The sequence below is a fragment of the Phocoena phocoena genome, chromosome 16 (assembly GCF_963924675.1).
Source record: "Phocoena phocoena chromosome 16, mPhoPho1.1, whole genome shotgun sequence".
NCBI lineage: Eukaryota > Metazoa > Chordata > Mammalia > Artiodactyla > Phocoenidae > Phocoena > Phocoena phocoena.
In genome coordinates this window covers 41,196,903-41,217,467 of record NC_089234.1, presented here as the reverse complement: position 1 = coordinate 41,217,467, position 20,565 = coordinate 41,196,903, and the positions used below count along the sequence as shown (strand labels likewise).

Below are 20,565 nucleotides of genomic sequence, written 5' to 3'. Positions count from 1 at the left end.
GAAAAGTAAGCTCACTTCCTCTGCCCAATAGCAAGATTTATAAGGTAAGGAAGTTTAAGTCCATTAAGAGTGAAAGTCCTTTGAATGTTGTAGAGAAAATTATCCCACAGAAATTTCAGGTATTAGTTCTTATCAGTAATGAAACAACAATCCCTCCATTGATGTCTTAATGAATAATACACTTTTAGAAATCCACTGACATATTTGATACATTTGCTAGATGTTCATCTTTTAATTTTACGTTCTATTTTTTTCAGTTTAGTAGACTGTCACATAAAACATTATGTTTGTTTCTTCAGAAAGAACACTGTATCCTTTTGTTTACTCCTGCTTGTTCACATTTCTAAAACTTCTAAGTACTAGGCTAAATTAATTGACTATTATGACAATTATGGAAATTAATACAAGGAAAGAATATATGGTGTCCTCTTTTCTCATGTTGTTATTCATCCTGCTAGGTTAGTTAGAACAGAAATAGAATACAGCAGTTGAATATAGTGGCTGTCCAAATGTGCAAGATGACAAAAGACACACAGAAGTGATATTTTACTTGGCCTCTTTCCTTCTTCACAAGGTGACCTGCAACTGCTTGGAAGAAGGGAAGCAATTTATCCATTCTCATCACAGTCCCTTGATTTTGGCAAGGCCCTCTTGTCTGCAAAGGTCATTGTAAGAGTACAACAGCAAGTCTAAATATTGTAGAATGTTCACGTGAAAGACACCCTGAGCGGACCTTGCCATATCTCCCCACTACACACCCCTTCATACACAGAAACTACCTTAACCCTCCTACATGAATGTTCTCAAGTAACCTTTCTTCATAGGCTTCTTGGTTGTTGCATAGAAAATGAAATTAAAAGGGTATATCTAAAGACTTGAAAGCTAAACAGGTCTTTCCACTAGTTTTTTCTCAAGAACAGACTAGTACATAGGAAAAACTCCCATTCTCATTACCTTCCAGGCTCTGAAAAATAACCCACTTAGAGACAGACTTTTTTTGTATACTGATGATTTTTTGAAATTCAAATATTCCAGGATGGACTATTCCAGTCAACCAGTCACAAAGGCACCTTAGGAGAGAGCTTTCTCCTAGTGGAGAGAATACTCTGTGGGAATGGAATCAGAATCCAGCATAGACATTTGCTGGATGAGGAAGTGAAGGGCAGGGCAAAATAAGGGGAATACAACATGAATTAGAAGCACTCCAGAAAAAAGTTACTACACCATCACGATCATAATTTTGTCTCTGGCTCACAGTGCTATTTATAGCCAAGATGATTCTCATGTTCAAACCACCAGCCAAATAGTGTGATATATCTGTGCTTGGCAGGAATTTTCTGAATCTGTGGTCTGTCCGGGAGCAACTGGGTTTTTCTTCTTTAAATCATTCAAAATTGCCTTAGTCATTCTAGTGTCAGTTTATAGCTCAAGCTTTAAGCACAGAGAAAGATTTTTATTATTGAAAAATATACAGAAGCTCCAAGGTTGCGGTACGCGGGCCTCTCACCGCTGTGGCCTCTCCTACTGCGGAGCACAGGCTCCGGACACGCAGGCTCAGCGGCCATGGCTCACGGGCCCAGCCGCTCCGTGGCATGTGGGATCCTCCCGGAGGGCACAAACCCGTGTCCCCTGGATCGGCAGGTGGACTCTCAACCACTGCACCACCAGGGAAGTCCGGTGGCCATATTCTTACATCAAATGAAGATAGAATGTACTTTAAAAATATTTTCTAGATGGGAAGTGTGTCAATATTATTTTGTTGTCATATTATAAACCCCTTTGGGAGTGCATTGTTTATAGTCTGTCTAGTAAAGATATATTTTCTTTTTTGTCAAACCGAAAATGTTTTTATTTCCAAACGGAAATGCACTCTTTCGCTATGCTTATGGCATTACAAACAAATCAGTTGTATAAGATACAAAACAATTCTTTGTGTTTTATCTGATAAATTATTTTATGGTTTTGCAAGTTCTTAAATATTTTTAGTAATTGTCATAAATAGGCTGTTGTCAGACTATGTATTCGTTAATTTTTAGAGTAGTAAAGTTTAAATAAATGAAGTTTCTGTAGGTTTTAAAGCAATATAATAGTATAACAAGGGTCTAGAAGCAATAGAATGCACTTATTTTAATTATTAATTAGTCAGCAATATTAATGTGATCTTTGATCCAGGGAACACAGGTTTACCACAGCCATCTCTCCCTAAGACGTTCCAAAAGAAAAATGTGTGTACAAAGAAGGGAAATGTAACCTTTTACAGTCACTGGGGCTTCAACCCCCAGCCCTTGTAGAGTTTAGTGAACTGAACAGGATCCTGTGGAGAACTCCCATATATAAGTGAGGTTCCTGCACTTTTACTTCCGACTCTCAGGTCCAAACTGAAATTTGAGACTTTACTTAAAGACTGAAAACAGTAACAGCTTGCATAAGAGGCTAGAGAAGAATTGACCTAAGGTGTTCCACCTTGGCTATTTTTGAGTGTAACAGCTGCCTACAAACATGTGTGAGAGGAGTCAAAATGCTAGACAGCAGTTGATTCTCAAAGGGCTGTTGATTGGACATGTTAGGATCATGTGATGTGCTTGTTTTTGAAAGGAAGATTTTAGGGCTCTATGCACTGAATCAAGATGCCCATGTGATTTTCAGGGAACTTAAATTTGAGATATAGCCATATTTTAAAATCACTTGGGAACTTGGTAAGGCAGTATAAAATTAAAATAGTAATTAAAGAAACAGACAAATAAGTAAATAAATACATGTCAGAGGTCCTGATTGAGCCTACAGTTGTAGAAGTTTCCATAAAGATTAAATGAAGATTTTCCCTGTAGTACTTTTGCATCAGACACCAGAACTTTCGGTCTTATTTTCATTGGGGTATGGTGAAATGTGAGATAAAATTTATAGGTCCATATACACAAATGAATATCCCTAGATCTTATAGATCTTAAAACCCTAACTTAGTCAACTAACCTAGTCAAAAACCTTACCAGTGTTCCCAGGTGGAGAACTGGATGGAAGGTTTTGTCAATATTCCCACTTCTTAGGTTTTCTTAAAAAACATGGAAGAATCTTTCATTTGAGAGCAACATAATCAGAAATATGTACATATATATGTGTGTGTGTGCATAGAATAATCCATAATTAAATTTCAATTAATTAAGAACAGTGAAATGTCAAGAAGATTTGATCTTGACCTATGAACAGTAGCAGACTGAATTTATTATGTGCAGAATATTCACATTTGTATGCATGCAATCCTTTGTTATGCTACAATCATAAAACATTTTTAGTGGCACTCAACCTGCCCATTTGATAGTAGTATTATACGTAGCATCAATTACCAGAAGCTAGCTAAGTCTGCTACATGACACCAGTGTTTTTTTGGATATACAGTATTGTCATGGAGCCTTACTGGTCATCTTTGCTAACCAGTAAGACTACAAAGAAAGATTTTCCAGAAATTCGAGTGTGGGCATAGCTCAAGCATGAAGTAACCAGACCCAGAAGGGTGTCTTTCAAAGTACTCACATTTTAACCACCCAAGGAGTTTGATAAAAAGGGAGATTTCTTATCCCTGTCCAAGATATATGAATTAGAATCTTTGTGGGGAGGATGTGGGAATATGCTTTATAATAGGCTTTCCTGCTGAGTCTTATGTAAACTAAAGTTTGAGAACCACTGCCCTATCTGGTGGCCATAATTTTTGAAAGTTACCTGTCATTTACTACTGGTATATAGAGAAATGGCTTTGCCATTTGTTTTCCTTCCCTCCTCCTTTCATTCACACTTTGTTCCTTGTTTCTCTTCTCCCCTCCCCTTGCCTCCCCCCCATCCCCCTTCCTTCCTAAGGTATCCGATGTTTGTGAAAATTGGTCAAACAGGCCCTAAGAACTAGAGATTAAAGACTATAGTTTAATAGGAGAGACAGGCAAGAAAACTGGCAAATAAAAAAGTGTGTTAATGCACTATAAGAGTGTACTCAGTCAGAACCTTGCTAAAATAATCAATTAGCCTCAGTCTGACAAGAAAGTGTCTAAGTCATACGCTAAGTGAAAAACAAAGCAAATCAGAGCAAACATCTCTTTGTTTAAACCACGGCCCATTTTAAAAACCTCCCCGTATCTAAAAATATATATCAGCTTATTTATATATGTATTATATGTAAATGTTGATAAATTCTGGAAGACTGTAGATCACCTATTCACAGCCCTCATTCCTGTTAACAGGGAACCACAATTGGTGAGTGAGGAGGATAGGTTGTGGCCCTTTATATATCTTTATATGACTGGCAGGAATGCATATCAGTACCAATTATCTGTAGGTAAGCTTGCTTAGATATGAAGAACCTTTAAAATGCACAAATAAAGATGGCGTTCACATAACTTAAGGTGTTCGTGTTATACATTCACAAAAATTTATTTCATTTTAATGTCCAGAAGAACCCCTCCGTAAATATCTATAAAATGGGGATTAAAATCATGGCATATTCATTTTATTTGTAGAAAATATTTATGTAAAGCAAAGATATACATAGCCTATTGAAATTGAAAATACACAAAATTCACAACAAACCTATTTTTGAATTCTTCTATATATCAGGAACTGATCAGACATTTAGCAATGTACGAAACAGACAAATTTACAGTGTTTACCCTCTCATAGAATTTAAAGGTCTGGTGAAGAATGATGCTCAGACATTTGTTGCAATAAAGGGTTAGGTTTACAGACGCATAGAGAAATGACATTTTGTTTTTACATACAGTATAATTCCATTTTTATTTTTAAATATTATAAATATAGGAGAAATGCAAAATTATCAGAATTATCAAGACTAAAGCGTGGTTTTACCTTTTTAATTGTAACATTTAATTTACATTTTAAAATAAAACTACAATTAATTAGATTAACGTAAGACTTGTTTTTTCTTCTAAAGTTTGCTGACATGAAATATTTCTTGGAGTATAAAATCCATTGATTATATATTAAATGAGAAGATGGAAACACAAATTATTAATTTTTAAAAAACTTTAAAATTCTTTCCCCATCTATCACTCCAAGCAGGAGATTTTCTTTAAACTGCTTTTAATAACAGTAATACAACTAACAGTTATTGAGTAAGACATTTTCTTGCAAGGCATTTTTTGTAAGTATTTTGAATATATTGTATCACACAGTTGAATGTATTTGAATTGAATTTGAATGTATTGTTATCACACAATCAAGATGTCTTGTAAATTGTCATTTACTATGATTAAGGGAGGGTAAGGGACTTAACAGGTGTTGTGAAGTTGGTTAGATATAGACTGGGAGACAAATACCACTCTGCTAAGCCACCTTTTCATTACAGCATCATTTGCTTTTGCAGTAGTGTGTGACTTTCTTACCAAAAGAACATTTATTCATTCAGTACTTATTGACAGACTGTTCAATGTTAGCTACTACAATAAGCCTGGGAAGTCAACATTAACAGAATAGTCACACATCCGTGATATCTTGAAAGTTATATTCTAGTGGAATAATTCTGACAATAAATTACAAGTATAATAAACAAATTTTGAAATATTTTATCTAAGTGCTATAAAAGAAGCAAATTACATTGTGACTTCCAGTGCTGGGGATATAATTTAAATGAGGTGGTCAGTGTAGGCCATGTGGAAAAAGATATGTGATTCATGTGGACATTTGTGGGAATAACATCTGAGGTAGAAGGAACAGCCAATGCAAAGGTTCTGAGTTAAGAATATGCCTGATTTTTAGTGGAACAGCATATAGTATGGTCAGAGGATATTTAGTGAGAAGGAGAATATGATAAAAGCAGTAAGAGGTCAGATCCTGTAGACTTGAGTCAAATTGGAAATCAACTGAGAGGTTTTAATGAGAGAAATGACTTGATCTGACTAATATTTAACAAAATCACTGAGCTGCCCATAAAAGAATGGGCTACTGGCAAGGGTAGAAGCTGATGGAGAAGGTTAAATCATCCAGGTGGCAGATGGTAGTAGGTTGGCCCCTACCAGAGTGGTAATAGTGGAGGAGGTGAGAAGTAGTTAGATCCTGCATATATTTTGAAGTTATAGTCAATAAAATTTCCTCATAGATTAGATGTGAAGTGTGAAAAGAACCAAGGAGTAAAGGTGACTCCAAGATTCTTGGCCTGAGCAACTGGAAGAATGGAGCTGCTATTAAAGTGGGAAAGACTGTTTGTGGAGTAGGTTTGTGAGGTGGGAGATGAGAATTTCATTTTTTCAGAGGTTACATTTGAAATGTTTATTAGATATCAGGTATCTAATAAATATATTATTTAATAGTTATTTTAAAATAATTATTACTGTAGTTACCTAATAACTATAATAATTAGATAATAACTATCTTTATAGTTATTATTTAAGCAGAGTTATTACATATACAGTTTTATATAGATTCTGGACTTTCAGAGCTCCAAGCTGGAGATAGAAATCGGGAGTCATTATGTTACTGACATTTAAAAAAAATTTTTATTGGAGTATAGTTGCTTTACAATGTTGTGTTAGTTTCTGCTGTACAGCAAAGTGAATCAGTTATACATATACATATATCCCCTCTTTTTTAGATTTCCTTCCCATTTAGGCCACCATAGAGCATTGAGTAGAGTTCCCTGTGCTCTACAGTAGATTCTCATTAGTTATCTATTTTATACATAGTAGTGTATATATGTCAATTCTAATCTCCCAATTCATCCCACCCCCTCCCTTCCCCCCTTGGTGTCCATAACTTTGTTCTCTTTAAATATAAGTTCATCTAGACCATTTTTCCAGATTCCATATATAAGTGATATTATACAACATTTGTTTTTCTATTTCTGACTTCACTCTGTATGACAATCTCTAGGTCTCTTGGCTATGACAACCTCTAGGTCTATCTCTGCAAATGGCACTATTTCATTCCTTTTTATGGCTGAGTAATATTCCATTGTATATATGTACCACATCTTCATTGTGCATTCCTCTGTTGATGGACACTTAGGTTGCATCCATGTCCTGGCTATTGTCAGTAGTGCTGCAATGAACACTGTGGTGCATATATCTTTTTGAATTATATTTTTCTCCAGGTATATGCCCAGGAGTGGGATTGCTGGGTCATATGGTAGTTCTATTTTTAGTTTTTTGAGGAACCTCCATACTGTTCTCCATAGTGGCTGTACCAATTTACATTCCCACCAACAGTGTAGGAGGATTCCCTTTTCTCCACATCATCTCCAGCATTTATTGTTTGCAGATTTTTTAATGATGGCCATTCTGACCAGTGTGAGATGATACCTCACTGTAGTTTTGATTTGCATTTCTCTAATAATTACTGATGTTGAGCATATTTTCATGCACTTGTTGGCCATCTGTATGTCTTCTTTGGAGAAATGTCTATTTAGGGTTAGTTACTGAGATTTTTAAAACCATGAGATTAGACTAGATTAGCAAGGAAGTGAGTAAGAGGAAGAGAAGATGACTAAAACCTGACTCCAGGGCCACCCCAATTTTAAGTTGGAGAAGAAAGGAGAAACCAGAAAATGAGAAGGAGAAGAAATGGATAGTAGTATTGGAAGAAAACCAAGAGAGAGTGTTGTCTTGAAAGACTAGTGAATAATGTTTTAAATGCTGAAGGTAGGTTAAGTAAGATATGGATTAAAAATAAATATTGCATTTAGCATTGTAGGAATTACTGGTAATTTTGACAAGAACAGCTGTATTTGAGTGGTGGGGCAAAAGCCTAACTGAAGTGGCCTTAGGAAAAATTGGAAAGAATGAGTGTAGACAAAAGCAAACACAAAAATGTAAAAAGTGGGCACTATAGATGCATAATAAATAATTCCTGACTTTCCAGGAAAAAAGTTATTTATTTCTTCTTTCCTAGAATGTATTTAAATGTCTTGATAATCTTTCCTATTTTCTTTCTTTCCCCTAAATTGTATCTACTTTAAAGGGTTCATACTAGAGATCATGGAATTGATTACATTGCTTGCCACAAGCCAGTAGGACAAAAGTTAGTCTGTATTCTCCGTCCTCTGGTTCAAGGAGCTAAGAGGTTATCAATATTTGCTTGCCTTAATATTGAAAATGGAGTAGCTTGTTTCTTTTAATGTTTTGCTCTCCAAAGTAACTAAATAGTATATTTTGTATACTTCTCCCACTTTGGCTTTAGTTTTACTTTGGTCTCATTACTGAAAATGGGACTCATGCCCAGAAATTCTCCAAGCAAAACCTGGCTTTTAAATATAATGTTTAATTTGTAACTACAGACTTTGTAGATATAAATAAGGTTGTCTTATGGGATTAGATGATTTTTTAAATACTACCTTGACCTGCTTTTTTATGCTTCTCATCTCATTTACTAGCGACTACAGGGGAACAGAATAAGTAAGACTTTTGAGAATTCCTATTTATATTATACAGAAGAGAGGATTGGATGATAGGTTTCGTGTATGAACCTTCTAAAGAGAAAAACATGATAATTTGTTTTAAGTGACATATTTTATCTCTAATTCAATCTGGATTATCTACTTTACTGATTTTCTTTCCTGCCACTAATTTTTCCCATCAATCTTACATTTGGATGTTCATTTGCATTCTCTAAATCAGAGAATCATGTGGTGAATTGCCCTGTATAGGCTCTCGTAAATCAGGAGACCTGAGTCTGGGGCCCTACTCTGTCTGACTTACATGTGGTATGGCCTTAAACATAAAACTGATGTTTTTATTTTTGCATAAACAGAAGTATATGTTTTCATATTTAGAGGGGCAAAATAGCATAGAGATTAAGAATGTGAACTTTGGGGACAGATATGTGGTTAGCACATACAAAACACCCCATAGAGGACAAAATATTTAGTAGCAATCCAAAAATATTACTCATGTTAACAACAAACTAATGTTAGAGAAATAATAGACAGAGCCTTTACATGTTATTTTTAAAGATATGGGCAAATCAACTGTTTCCATAGATCTAATTTGAGTTTTCTTTCTCTTTTTGTTGGATCACTTTGTTTCCATCATGCAAATAATACATGTTTTTCTGGCTTCCCAGCTTGCAGTAAAAATTAACAACATATGAGCTGAATGTAAAATAAAAGCTTCTTTCATTGTTACACAATTTGCTTTTTGTTTTCCTCTCACCATCCATAAATTGTGTGTGTTTATTGGAGGAAGGGGACAAATGATAAAATTTGTGACTTTTCATAGCATTATTAGTATGTCCAGGACATAACATAATGACTTTCAGAACAATTAGATACAAAATAAAGGGAGAGAGAAAAAGTCCTGTTCAAAATGACTAGCATGTGTGAACTGTTCCTGATTCAATTAGATCCAGGTCATTGGGCTGGAGCCCGTTATGGACCAATTAGTTTCCTACAGTGAAAGATGATGTTTTCTATTCAAGGACTGTACCTTTTCCCCTGGTCAACTGTGTCCAGAAAACCTGCTGTATGTCACAGAGGGGACTCCTAGAAGAACATCCATGTCTCAGCACAAATTAATCACAACCACTGGATACAGAAACAGCTTATCCATGCTGATGGTCAGGAGCACATATGGTTATGAGTGAAGGATACAAAGTTACAGAAAAGGCTACACATTATTCCAGGACTGTTGTCTTTAATGCAGAGCAGGGGCTCATAAACATTTTGTACCATTAACCACTCTAGCAATCTGTTCTCAGACGAAAATTTAAATGCATAAGATAAACTATGTAACATTATAAAGGAAATCTAATATATTGAAATAGTTATCAAAATATTTAAAAAACAAAGATAAGTAGTTTTTTTCTAAACAATACTTTATATAATATTATTTAACAATGGGTTTATTAATTACCATAATTTCAATGCAGTAATTAGCATAAATTATATTTCAAAAATTTTTTTAGTATTACTAATAACATGAAGTGATTTTTCTTGGTGCAAACTCACTGGTTCTGCCAAACATTACTGTGATTTGTCACACACCCTCTCAATTGATAGAAAAAAAACTAAATTGATAGAAAAAAACTAAATTGATAGAAAAAAAAACTAAATTACTAAATTACTAAAAATTACAACTAGAAAAAAGTGAAAAATTATCTTCCAGAAGCCCAATAATGAACAATCAGAGATATCTATCTGAACTGCTTATAAACCTTCATGGCCAAATGTCACTGCTTCATGTAGGAAAGCACTCCAGGATTTAAAATAAAATATTTAACTTTTAGTTGATTTCAAAATACAACTATTGCAGCAATGGGGGAACATATCAGTTAAAAAATGACAGATTTTGAATCTATTTTTATGTATATATATATATATGTATATATACACATATACACACACATATATACTATTGAATTACGTTAATGATTTATTCTAAAGTTTGGAAGAGATTTTCTAGAAATCAGTTGTGATAAAATCTTCCCTTAAATAAAATTTTTGGATTGCTACACAATAAGATGCATTTTTTAAAAAACAGAAAGTCAAGAGTTGGTGTTAAGGGTTGGTGTTCATCCATTCATAGCATGACCATGTGGAGATTTCCTAAGAAAATTTATTGGAAATATAAATTGTCATCAAATTTTTAAACTGAATAGGAGGAAAAAAACAAGAAAACAAACATACTCCTAATACAGGAATATTAATTTTACTTGAATAACATATTTATGGTTAAATAATGTTTACATTTCTATTTCTACTAAAAATAATTTATTGAAATTTTCTCTGTCCCATATAAGAATCTTTAGAGGACTTTTTGTGGGCAACAAATGTAGCTTTAATCTATTAATTGTATGTAGAATTATGAGTTATTTGGGGATTTAATTACTACCGTGGAACAAGAAGATGTGGAAGAGGCAAAAATAAACACAGTGCATTATTTGAGTTATGAATATTTGTCTCTGTTTTTTATTTAAATATTTTATCAGTAATTCACTCAAATATCTTCCCTTCTCAATTTTCTATCTAAATGTACTTAAGTGCTGTTATTTTTTCTAATAATATGCCATGACAGATACAAAAGTTTATTGCAATGATTTTTTTTTCTTGAAATATACACTGGGTTTGAGGACAGGAAAGCAAAAATTGATGAAGCCTCTCTGGACTTTTATTTCCTCATGTTTTCTAAGGGTCCTTTACTTCAAAGTAGTTCTTTCTGTAATGATACCAGATTAAAAGAGAATTACTACATATAGTATGAAAAATAGCACCCCGAAAGGATTCCATAACATACCATGTTTTAATCTTTTATATTCTTTTTTAGGCTGAACAGGACAATGGTCATCCTCTTCCTGCTTTTGCCAGTCTGCATATTGAAATACTGGATGTAAACAATCAGAGCCCATATTTCACAATGCCCAGTTATCAAGGCTATATTCTGGAATCTGCCCCAGTGGGAGCAACTATTTCTGACAGTGTGAATTTGACCACCCCTCTAAGAATTGTAGTTCTGGACAAGGATGTAGAAGATGTAAGTTAAATATAATTTTTGCTCTTATTTTGCTAACACATCTCTTGTTATATTTATGCCAGTAGGAGATATTACAAAGACATGGTTGCTTGAGCTATAGAATAGAGAAAAAAGTCAGTATAAATGAGAGTCTTAGGGTTGTAATTTAATTCCATATCAAGGTTATTATAAAAAAAAGTAAATTTGAATTTAGCAACTGTTCTTTTTCAGTTTACAGATATTCAGTATGAGGAAGAAAATGTTTCACTTGCAGTTTGCTAAAGTACGAGGGCAGTCTTTAATTAACATTGGCTTTAAACTATGTAATACTAATAGGAAAAAATAATGGCATTACACAATAAGTATAAAAAATCATGAAGGTAGCTCTGAAGTGTGATTTGGGGGACTTTTCTGACATTATGTTATTAAAGAAAACACATTTTGGGGCAGCTGACCCGCTCACACTTTTGCCAATGGCTATGTTGATGCTAACACTCTTCCACTCCACACATCATTGTCCTCTGTTTTTATGGTACTGACACTCACTACAGGTGTGGGAAATTGTCCAGATTGGGCAGATCAGAGTATTTTACCTCCTTAGCTAGAGTGATTGCTCCAAAGAGTGGACAGAAACTTTTTACCAGTCCAGTCAAAGTCCTCCCAGGAATTGAACAGAAAACAAAATTGGAGCTGGAAGACTTTGGCATCATGTATTAAAGAAGTGGAAATGAATCTGAAGCCATTGTAACCAAGTTTGCTGACATCATAGAGAAGGCCCATTGTCATTGGGAGAGAATGAAGCCTGACAGAGACATACAGAGAGGAGTTCTTCCGAGTCCCAATTTTTTAGGCTGGAATATCCCCAGATCTATATGAATCCCTAAAGATTTTCCTTTTAGTCTCTGACCTAGCACAGTATTTCCCCAAATATCTTTTTTTGTTTTAACATACGTTAAGTCTGATTTCTGTCACTTGCAACTTACGAAGTCCTGACCCAGAAATGTCTCCCATTTCGATAGCATCTGATAAAACTTTGTGATCGTGGAAATACTCTGTAGCTATTCTGTCCAGCACAGTAGCCACTAAGCCTGTGTGGCTATGGAGCACTTGAAATGTAACTAGACTGAAAACATAATTTTAACATTTTGTTTAATTTGAATTATTTTAAATGTGAATAGTCACATGTCGCTAATTAGACAGCATAGCTCTAGAACATCCCCCAAAATCTCATTACATGGAATTTTGTCATCAGTTTAGTAAATTACAAGGGCACTTCCAGATTTTTTTTTTTTTTTTTTTTCTTTCTGGAAAAATTTTGTAACCCTTAGCAGAGGCTGTGATAACTCTTGTGTGCACTCCACTTCTCACCAGGTATTTTATTTTACTCTTTATATCTTTCTCTGCTTTCTTTTTTTTTCCCTCATCCTACCTTTTTTGCCCTTCTTAGTCTCTCCCATTTTCTTTCATCATGTGTTTTAACAACAGCTACTTCACACTGAGTTCTTAATACCTGCCAGATAATATAGTAAATGCTTTATCTTGCATTAATTCCCTTAAATTTCACAGCAAACATAATAGATGCAATTTTACATATTGCAGAAAGGGAAATTTAAATGCAATTTAAGTGCCTTAAATTTGAAGCAATTTTAAATGCCTTACTCTGATCACAGAATTAGTAAATGGTAGAGTTAGACCTTGAGCCAAGGTCTAATGGAAATAAAGTCATTGATTTTAATCACTAGTCTAGATAGCCCCTTTCTATTTTATACTGTCTGACTATAGTCTGACTATGATAACAGCTGTTAATGCTATAGACTTTCTTCCTAGAAAAGTGCGTATACATACACAATTTCACATCCCACATCACAGAGTGTTTAGGGATTTCCTGAAGTTTAATGTGTTTCATGAGTCACAGTTCATTTAGTGAATACTCACTAGAAAACTCACAGAACCACATTAAGAAGTTTTATCCTGGCTAAGCTAATATATTTTGTAGGCCCAGTTATGTCCCACAAATTTTGGTGTGGATTTTATTTCATGTTTTTAATTTAAATGCATAATCATATTTTAAGCAGTGACTAGTCAGTTTGGAAATTTCTAATAGTTTAAGTCACACCTTCATGAACACAGTGGTTGGCACAAGCTAAATCCTAAAAAAAAAATGTAGTTTTAGTTTTTCCATAATGGCAAAATTTATGTATTTGTACTTCTTGGTACATTTATATTGTTTAGTGGTTGCATACTAAGCCCTATGTTTGCTTGCATACATTCTTACTTTTCTGGATTGTCATTCACTTTAAAATTACAAATGTTAAAATTGCATTCTAAGGGACTTTGTAAAGGATAGTGGGACTTCAAGGTATTACTGACTTAGGGTGGAGAGAGCTCCTGGGTCTGAAACCTTTGGAAAACACTACTTAGAATTCTGCTCTTGAAGATTTACAATTCAGTTAGCCTATTAAATACCCTGAATGTTTCCAAGGGATGGGACGGCACATTGTGGTTCTTAAGAGTTTGTGCTTTGGAGTTAGATAGACCTGGGCTTGACTGTTGGTTCTACCCTGTGATAGCTGTATAACACTGTGAGCCTTATATTTACCAGTTGCAGCCTTTTGTTCAAATGCCAGTGACCCAAAAAGATATATGGTAGCAGTCACTGCCACCTTGGCCTGCTCCTTCACTTGGGGCTGGTGGGGATGGGAAGGGAGAGAAAATTTCCCTTAGATAAAGCCATGTGCATGGAGAGTGCCATAATTACTATGTTTTATAGAAATGTCAAGTGATTAAACAATGTCTATCTGGCCATTTATTTATTATTTAGGCCCATCCTCTTTCTAAAATCATCTGCAGTGAGTGATGGTCATTAGGTGCTTAGAAACTGAAAAAGTATATCTAATCCCTAGTGACAAATTTTTCTAAAATATCGTCTACAACTTCGATATATCTATACTTTAAATAAGTCCATAGAATGTTAAACATCATTTAATCCAACTTCCTATACTATGTGAAATGTTATATTAAAATCCATTCTTCAGGAGTTGATGTTACACTTCATTGTGCCACTCAAGCTTGAAACCTAGGAGTCATCCTTGATTTTTTTTTTTTACTCAAGACAATTAAGAAATCTTTAAATTCTTCCTGTTTTGTCCTCTGAATATTTCTTGACTCTCTTTTTCTCTCTCCACTCTTACAACCTATTTGTCTTTTATTAAAATTGCCTCCTAATCTTCTTGCTCCCATTTTTTTTCTTACTCAAAACCATCTTTCACTCAGCCACTAGAATGATTTATTCAAAGCTCAAATCTTACTATATCACACTTCTACCTAGTATACTTTCATGACTTGCTGCAGAAGAAATTTCAAGCCTATGTGCATGGTTTTCTGCTACTTGATACCTAAACATTTATGCAGCCTCATTTTCTGAAAATTTCTGCTTCACCTATTACATTTAGCAACTACTTGTGGTTTCATGCGTTACACCAAACTACTGCTTATCTAATTACCTTTGTTTGTTACATTTTCTTTTTTGAAATCTTTCATTTTCCATTACATGAACTGGCTTGAAGAACATGCTCAGTGTTTGGAATTCAGCTCAGGCACACCCTCATTTAAGAATCTTTTCTAGATTATGCATTCTCTCAGTTGAGTTGCATGTCTCTTTTTGGTGAATTTCTCTAAAGTTACATTTACATCATTGTGTGTGTCTTTCTCCCTCATTGAATTTAAATCGAGGATAGGTCCTAGATCTTAATAACTTTTGTATCATGAAGATCTAATACAGTTCCCAGAACTTAGTATGTTCTAGTAATTGTTTAATAAACTAGTAAGTTCAGACACAAGTAAAGGAATGAGAATACCTGGCATATGTATCAACAGTTCTAATGGTATTGAATTAACTGTTTCACAATATGGCCCATTCCATGGTTGGACAACTAACTACTAGAAAGCTTTTCATCACATTGAGTTGAAACGAGCATTCTTGTAACTCAGCCATTATTCTTTATATCTTCTATTTGCCAGTATACAGAATAAATCTTTAGATTAGTCATTGATGTGTTTGAAGATGAATTTATGTCCTTCTGAATCATATTTTTTTTCCAGGCCAAGTGCTCTTCACTTCTCAAAAGTAAAATATGTTCATTGCTAGGTTATTTTAAGATATGTATTAACAAAAGAAAACTTCAAGGCCCTTTTAGTTTGCAGGCAAGAATTTTACTACATGTTAAATTCTAGTTGTTTTTGAATGTCAGAATTAGTGAAATTAATCAGCATAAGGATACAGGATTTAAGATTAAGGACAAAGACACATCACTTCATACAGGTATTACCAACAGAAACAGAGATAAAGCATCAGGCATGAAAGAGAAGTAGTCATTCCAGGAGTTGGTTTTCTTGAGCACAGCTAAGCCACAGGGCAGATGCCAAGAAGGGGACAGACTTGGATCTGTTTATCCAAAAATGAAGTTGTTTTCTTCCTTCAATTCAGTAGAAAGTAAGGCAAAGTTTTAGGAACTAGTAGCAGAGATTGGTGATTTGTGGTGTTCTTAGCAGTTTAGATTTTGAGTCAGAAGGAATATTAAGGGTCACAGTAAAACTGAAAAAGAAAGTAGACAAAAATATTTGTACTAATGTTCCTTCCTATAGATATATAGATATCAATATATATTTATACATGCATATGTAATATATATATGAATCATATTTATATTTTTTTCAACCATTCTTACTTCACAGTTTCATAATAGTCCAGAATATACATAAAGCAGGTAATGCAAAAGAGGCATGTCTGAAACCACCAGGTTTTCAGTGGCAGAACCACTAAAAGTTGCTTATTGAATTCTAGTTATAAAAAAATAACAGGGAATAATAATCAACAGAGGTTATGCATTTGGCTTGCAGAAAGGCAATGATCCACTTATATTCCAAGTCAGTTTGCATCCCTATATAGTGTTTTGTTTCAAAATAAAGGTATCCTTGAAATTTAATACAGTACACTTATAAAGGTATAATGTACTTATATGCTTTATAAATATTGTTATACTATCATATATATGTTATGATGTTTCAAAATACTAAGAAAAAAATACACCTTCGAAAAAGTTGTTAGTTTAAATAAACTGGAAAAGGTTTTTGTTTGTTTGTTTTGTGGTTCATTGTTTTTCCTAGTGTACACTTGTATGCCATATATATATTTGTGGTCATTTATATTTACATTTTTTAATTTAATGTTTAATTTGCATATAGGTTCCACCTGGTGGAGTTCCTGTAGGTACTAGGTGTTAATTTTGTGTTTGCTCTTTTGTTAATTGCTGTGGTTCATTTTCTTGTTCTTTTTCCTTTCTACAAAAAAAAAAAAAAATAGGCAATTACTTCATTATCACTTATAAAGACCTAAAACTATTAAAATATATATGTAATTTAAATTTATTACATCATATTATTGGTTATAGTGGTATGAAATTGTGGAGAATCCAAACTGCATGTGAACTTAAACAAACATTATTTAATTATTAAATTTTTTAGCCCATGGAGCATTAATAATTCATTATTGCATTCTTTTAGAAAAATTCTAATCTTAGGGTCGAACCCTTTTAAACAAGGTACTTCAGAGAACTACTGTCAACTAATTCAAATTGGCAGATGAGATTAAATTTTTTCTTATTTTCTTGTTATGCTTTGTAATTTATATGTATGCTCATAAGTATGCATATGTATGTGCACATATACATTTCTGTGTTGTATGTGCATATATATGAGGATGCATATAATCTTGTGTGTGTATGTATGTGTGATGTCATCTTTTGAGTCTCATTGGAAACCCATAGTTGGTTTTAAATCCAATAGACTGTCATATTTGAACATATTTATTCTATATGATGAGATTTTAAAATTTTATATTCATGTGTTTACCTTTGTGTTTGTATATGTGTTTACTTTTGCATTCACTTTATTTGTGCTGTGAATAAATATCAGAGTTTGTTTTATACTCCCAGAAAATAATACACAAATTAACAAAGTAATATATTTTGCTTTTGGTATATGCTGAATGTATACTTTAGAGTAAAATAATATTTCTTTATGTTGGGGAAAAAGATTGTTATATTAATCAGCCTTCTGTGTATATTTTGATTTAGAAAACTAATATTTAATTTAAATAAATTTAGACACAAGGACTACATAAAATATACTGTCCCTATCAGAATAATAAGCCAGAGCATTATCTTCCATTTACACTCATAGTACACCACACCTGAAACTAGTATTATCCTTACAAATGGATCTAAGGTATTAAACTTTGAGTGATAACCGGCTGAACATTTCCAAATCTGCCTTCTTAAATTCTTATACTTAAATACCCAGACATTTACCAATAGCATCTATGCATGCTATATACATATATAAATTTTAGAAGGTTATTATTTTAAATATTAATAAACTTTAAAAGTTATATTTTAATCAGAAATTAACTGTGCAAAGCAGATTGGAATAAGCTGTAAGATGCCATGTACAATACTAACATTATGCATTCTGTTATTTTTTTTACATAAAATAGCCTGTAGTTCTGGGAAATGTTATTTTAGTCCCTAGCTAGTTTTTATAAAAGGACTTGAAATGGAAACAATTAAATTATCAAAAGGACTTTAGTGTTTCTGGTTATCAAATATGAGAGAGCCTGTTTATGAAGTCCTGGTGTGTATATCATCTTCGAATGGGAGTTGCTTGGCAATGAAAATCTTGTCGCTTTCATAAATTTGTGAAATAGTGTGGTTTGTGACACAATCATACTACAGTCACATATACATACATTGGTTTACAACCCAACATTCATTACAGTATTGCACTATCTCAGTACCTGACATTAAAAAAATGCTTAAAACGTGGTGAGTATATGAATGAATATATCTAACAAATTTACTAACAGAAGCTACAGTTGAAAGGAAGAAGAGAAATTGAGAGATGATTAGTCATAAAGGAAGTAGAGAATGACTGAAGGATTTGAACAAAAGGAAAGAAGTAAATATTCGGCAAGCAAATCACATAGCAAAACTTGCTCAGCTTGGATTACTCGTAGTGTAATATGAGTAAAAGAAGCTGTGTTTGTTGGCACCATTGTACGTTCAGAGAACAGAAAAAAATACATGAATTTAAAAGCCTAGTGACTTTACTTTGATAGATATAATCAAGGGTAAACACTAAAAAGGCAGTTGCTCATATTTATTTAGTTTTTTTAAAATTAATTGAAACTGTATGCTAGCATTTGTGATCATTTAAAAATGATAATCGAATTAGATTACAACTCGCTCTAAAGTATAACAAAAGAAGAATCCCAAAAATGTGGTTTAAAAATATGTTTTAATGTGTACTTTATAAATTACTTTTTTAAAGAATTTAACTTTTTATTAACTAACCTATTTGATTAACCAAAATACCCCACTTCCTAGCCATGCTGAGAAACTGGGGTCATGGCACTGAAATGAAAACAGCTGAATGCCCATTGGAAAATATCAGTGAGAAGCCTCTTGATTTTTTTTACAACTCTTAACAACTTTGATTATTTTATAAGTGGACCAACAGATATTATTATCTATAGTATTAATTTTTTTAGTGTTCCGAGATAAATGTAGCACATTGACCTTATATCAAAATCATGGACAAGGAAGCTGCCATGATATAGCTAAATAATATCTCCTAATAAGATACGGCAAGTACAGAACTTGTGTCAGGTTCAAATGAAACCATTCATTCCAAGGTTATTTGAAGTATACACATATTGAAACTTTAGGGAGATGTAAAGTATCTTGTGGATCAAATCATGCCAACCTTTTAATATAGTAGCGTGCATTTCAACTTTCTCACTTCTACATAGAAATTTTTTAAATATGAGTTATAATTTTTTTTCTTTTTAATCGACAATGTGTTTAACAATTCCTGGCTCTCTACTCCGCCCTCAGCCTTTGATGTCAGACTTAGAAATCTGTGATATTAAATCACATTTCACACCATAATCTGTAAAACACCTTACCTCGCTGTATCATCCCTGTATCTGTTTTTTCACAGCCTTCCTGGTAGTCCACTCTCTCTCAACATTCCCATTTTATTTGCTGCACCTTCCTTGCTATTCCACTATGCAGACGCCAATCCAAGCCTACCCATTTTATGTCTTTGTTCTTTCTCTGAATTGTAGAGATTAATACCTTGTCTTTCAGAGATGGCAATAAGATTGTGAAGGATTTCCAAGGCCTAGTTAATTACCTGTGTTTTGAACTTTTGCAATCACTTCCTTTTTATGTATATATCATTTTTTTCTAAACCCTTTTTTCAGACACGTGTCAATTCATATATTTTGAATCTAATCATCTGAAATGTTTTAATTAAAATAAATATTACGTTTCCCCTTGGAGAATCTTTACAACATTAAAATAAGAAAGAGCAAGCACAATATTTATAGGTAATGAATTATATACATAACCAATTTTATTTCTATTTTACATTAAACATGAGAACAGGTTAATCATATGCATGTGTGCATTTTATTACTACAAATGAATTAATTGTAAAATTCTGCAGCTAAAATTCTTGCCTCCAATTTCCTTTTCTTGTATTTATTTCTTATTTCTCGAGTCCAATGAAGTTCTGGAAAATATTGATATTAAATAATCAATAAGAATATATTCAAATGGACTGTTTTCTGTCTTCTTCTTCTTCCTACTATTTTTCCTTTTATTCACATTAATTATACTAGTACTTATTTAAGTATTTTATTTTCCACAAAGTGAGTAATTGTCTGTGGATAGTTCTGCGCAATTATGAGTAAATTTCTAGTTAAATCTTTCTTTTCTTTAGAAATTCTTAATCCAGTTATGTATTTTTGTAATAAATTTGAAAAATTAATTTCCAGGTAATGAACTAATAAATGCATTGTTTATTAACATTATAAATGATGGCACTTTTTTTTTTAAAGACGAAAGACCCAGAGCTTCACCTTTTTCTGAATGATTATACTTCAGTCTTCACTGTCACGCAGACTGGAATCACTCGCTACCTCACCTTACTTCAACCAGTGGACAGGGAAGAACAGCAAACTTACATCTTTTCGGTAAAGAGATTTCATATACATGTATATAAA

At 33.2% G+C, this 20,565-nt stretch overlaps 1 protein-coding gene across 8 annotated transcripts in view; it reads left to right on the top strand.

Annotated features, from left to right (window-relative positions):
- PCDH15 (protocadherin related 15) overlaps window positions 1–20,565 on the top strand; it is a 714,536-nt gene that overhangs the window by 398,727 nt on the left and 295,244 nt on the right. For 6 of the 8 annotated variants that reach the window (XM_065894178.1, XM_065894175.1, XM_065894174.1 and 3 more), the window contains 2 exons: window positions 11,253–11,459; window positions 20,401–20,535. In XM_065894178.1, coding sequence (XP_065750250.1) covers window positions 11,253–11,459; window positions 20,401–20,535 — 342 coding nt within the window. Of the gene's footprint in view, window positions 1–11,252; window positions 11,460–16,682; window positions 16,704–20,400; window positions 20,536–20,565 lie in introns of all 8 variants that reach the window. The other 2 variants (XM_065894173.1, XM_065894172.1) reach the window with 1 other exon arrangement.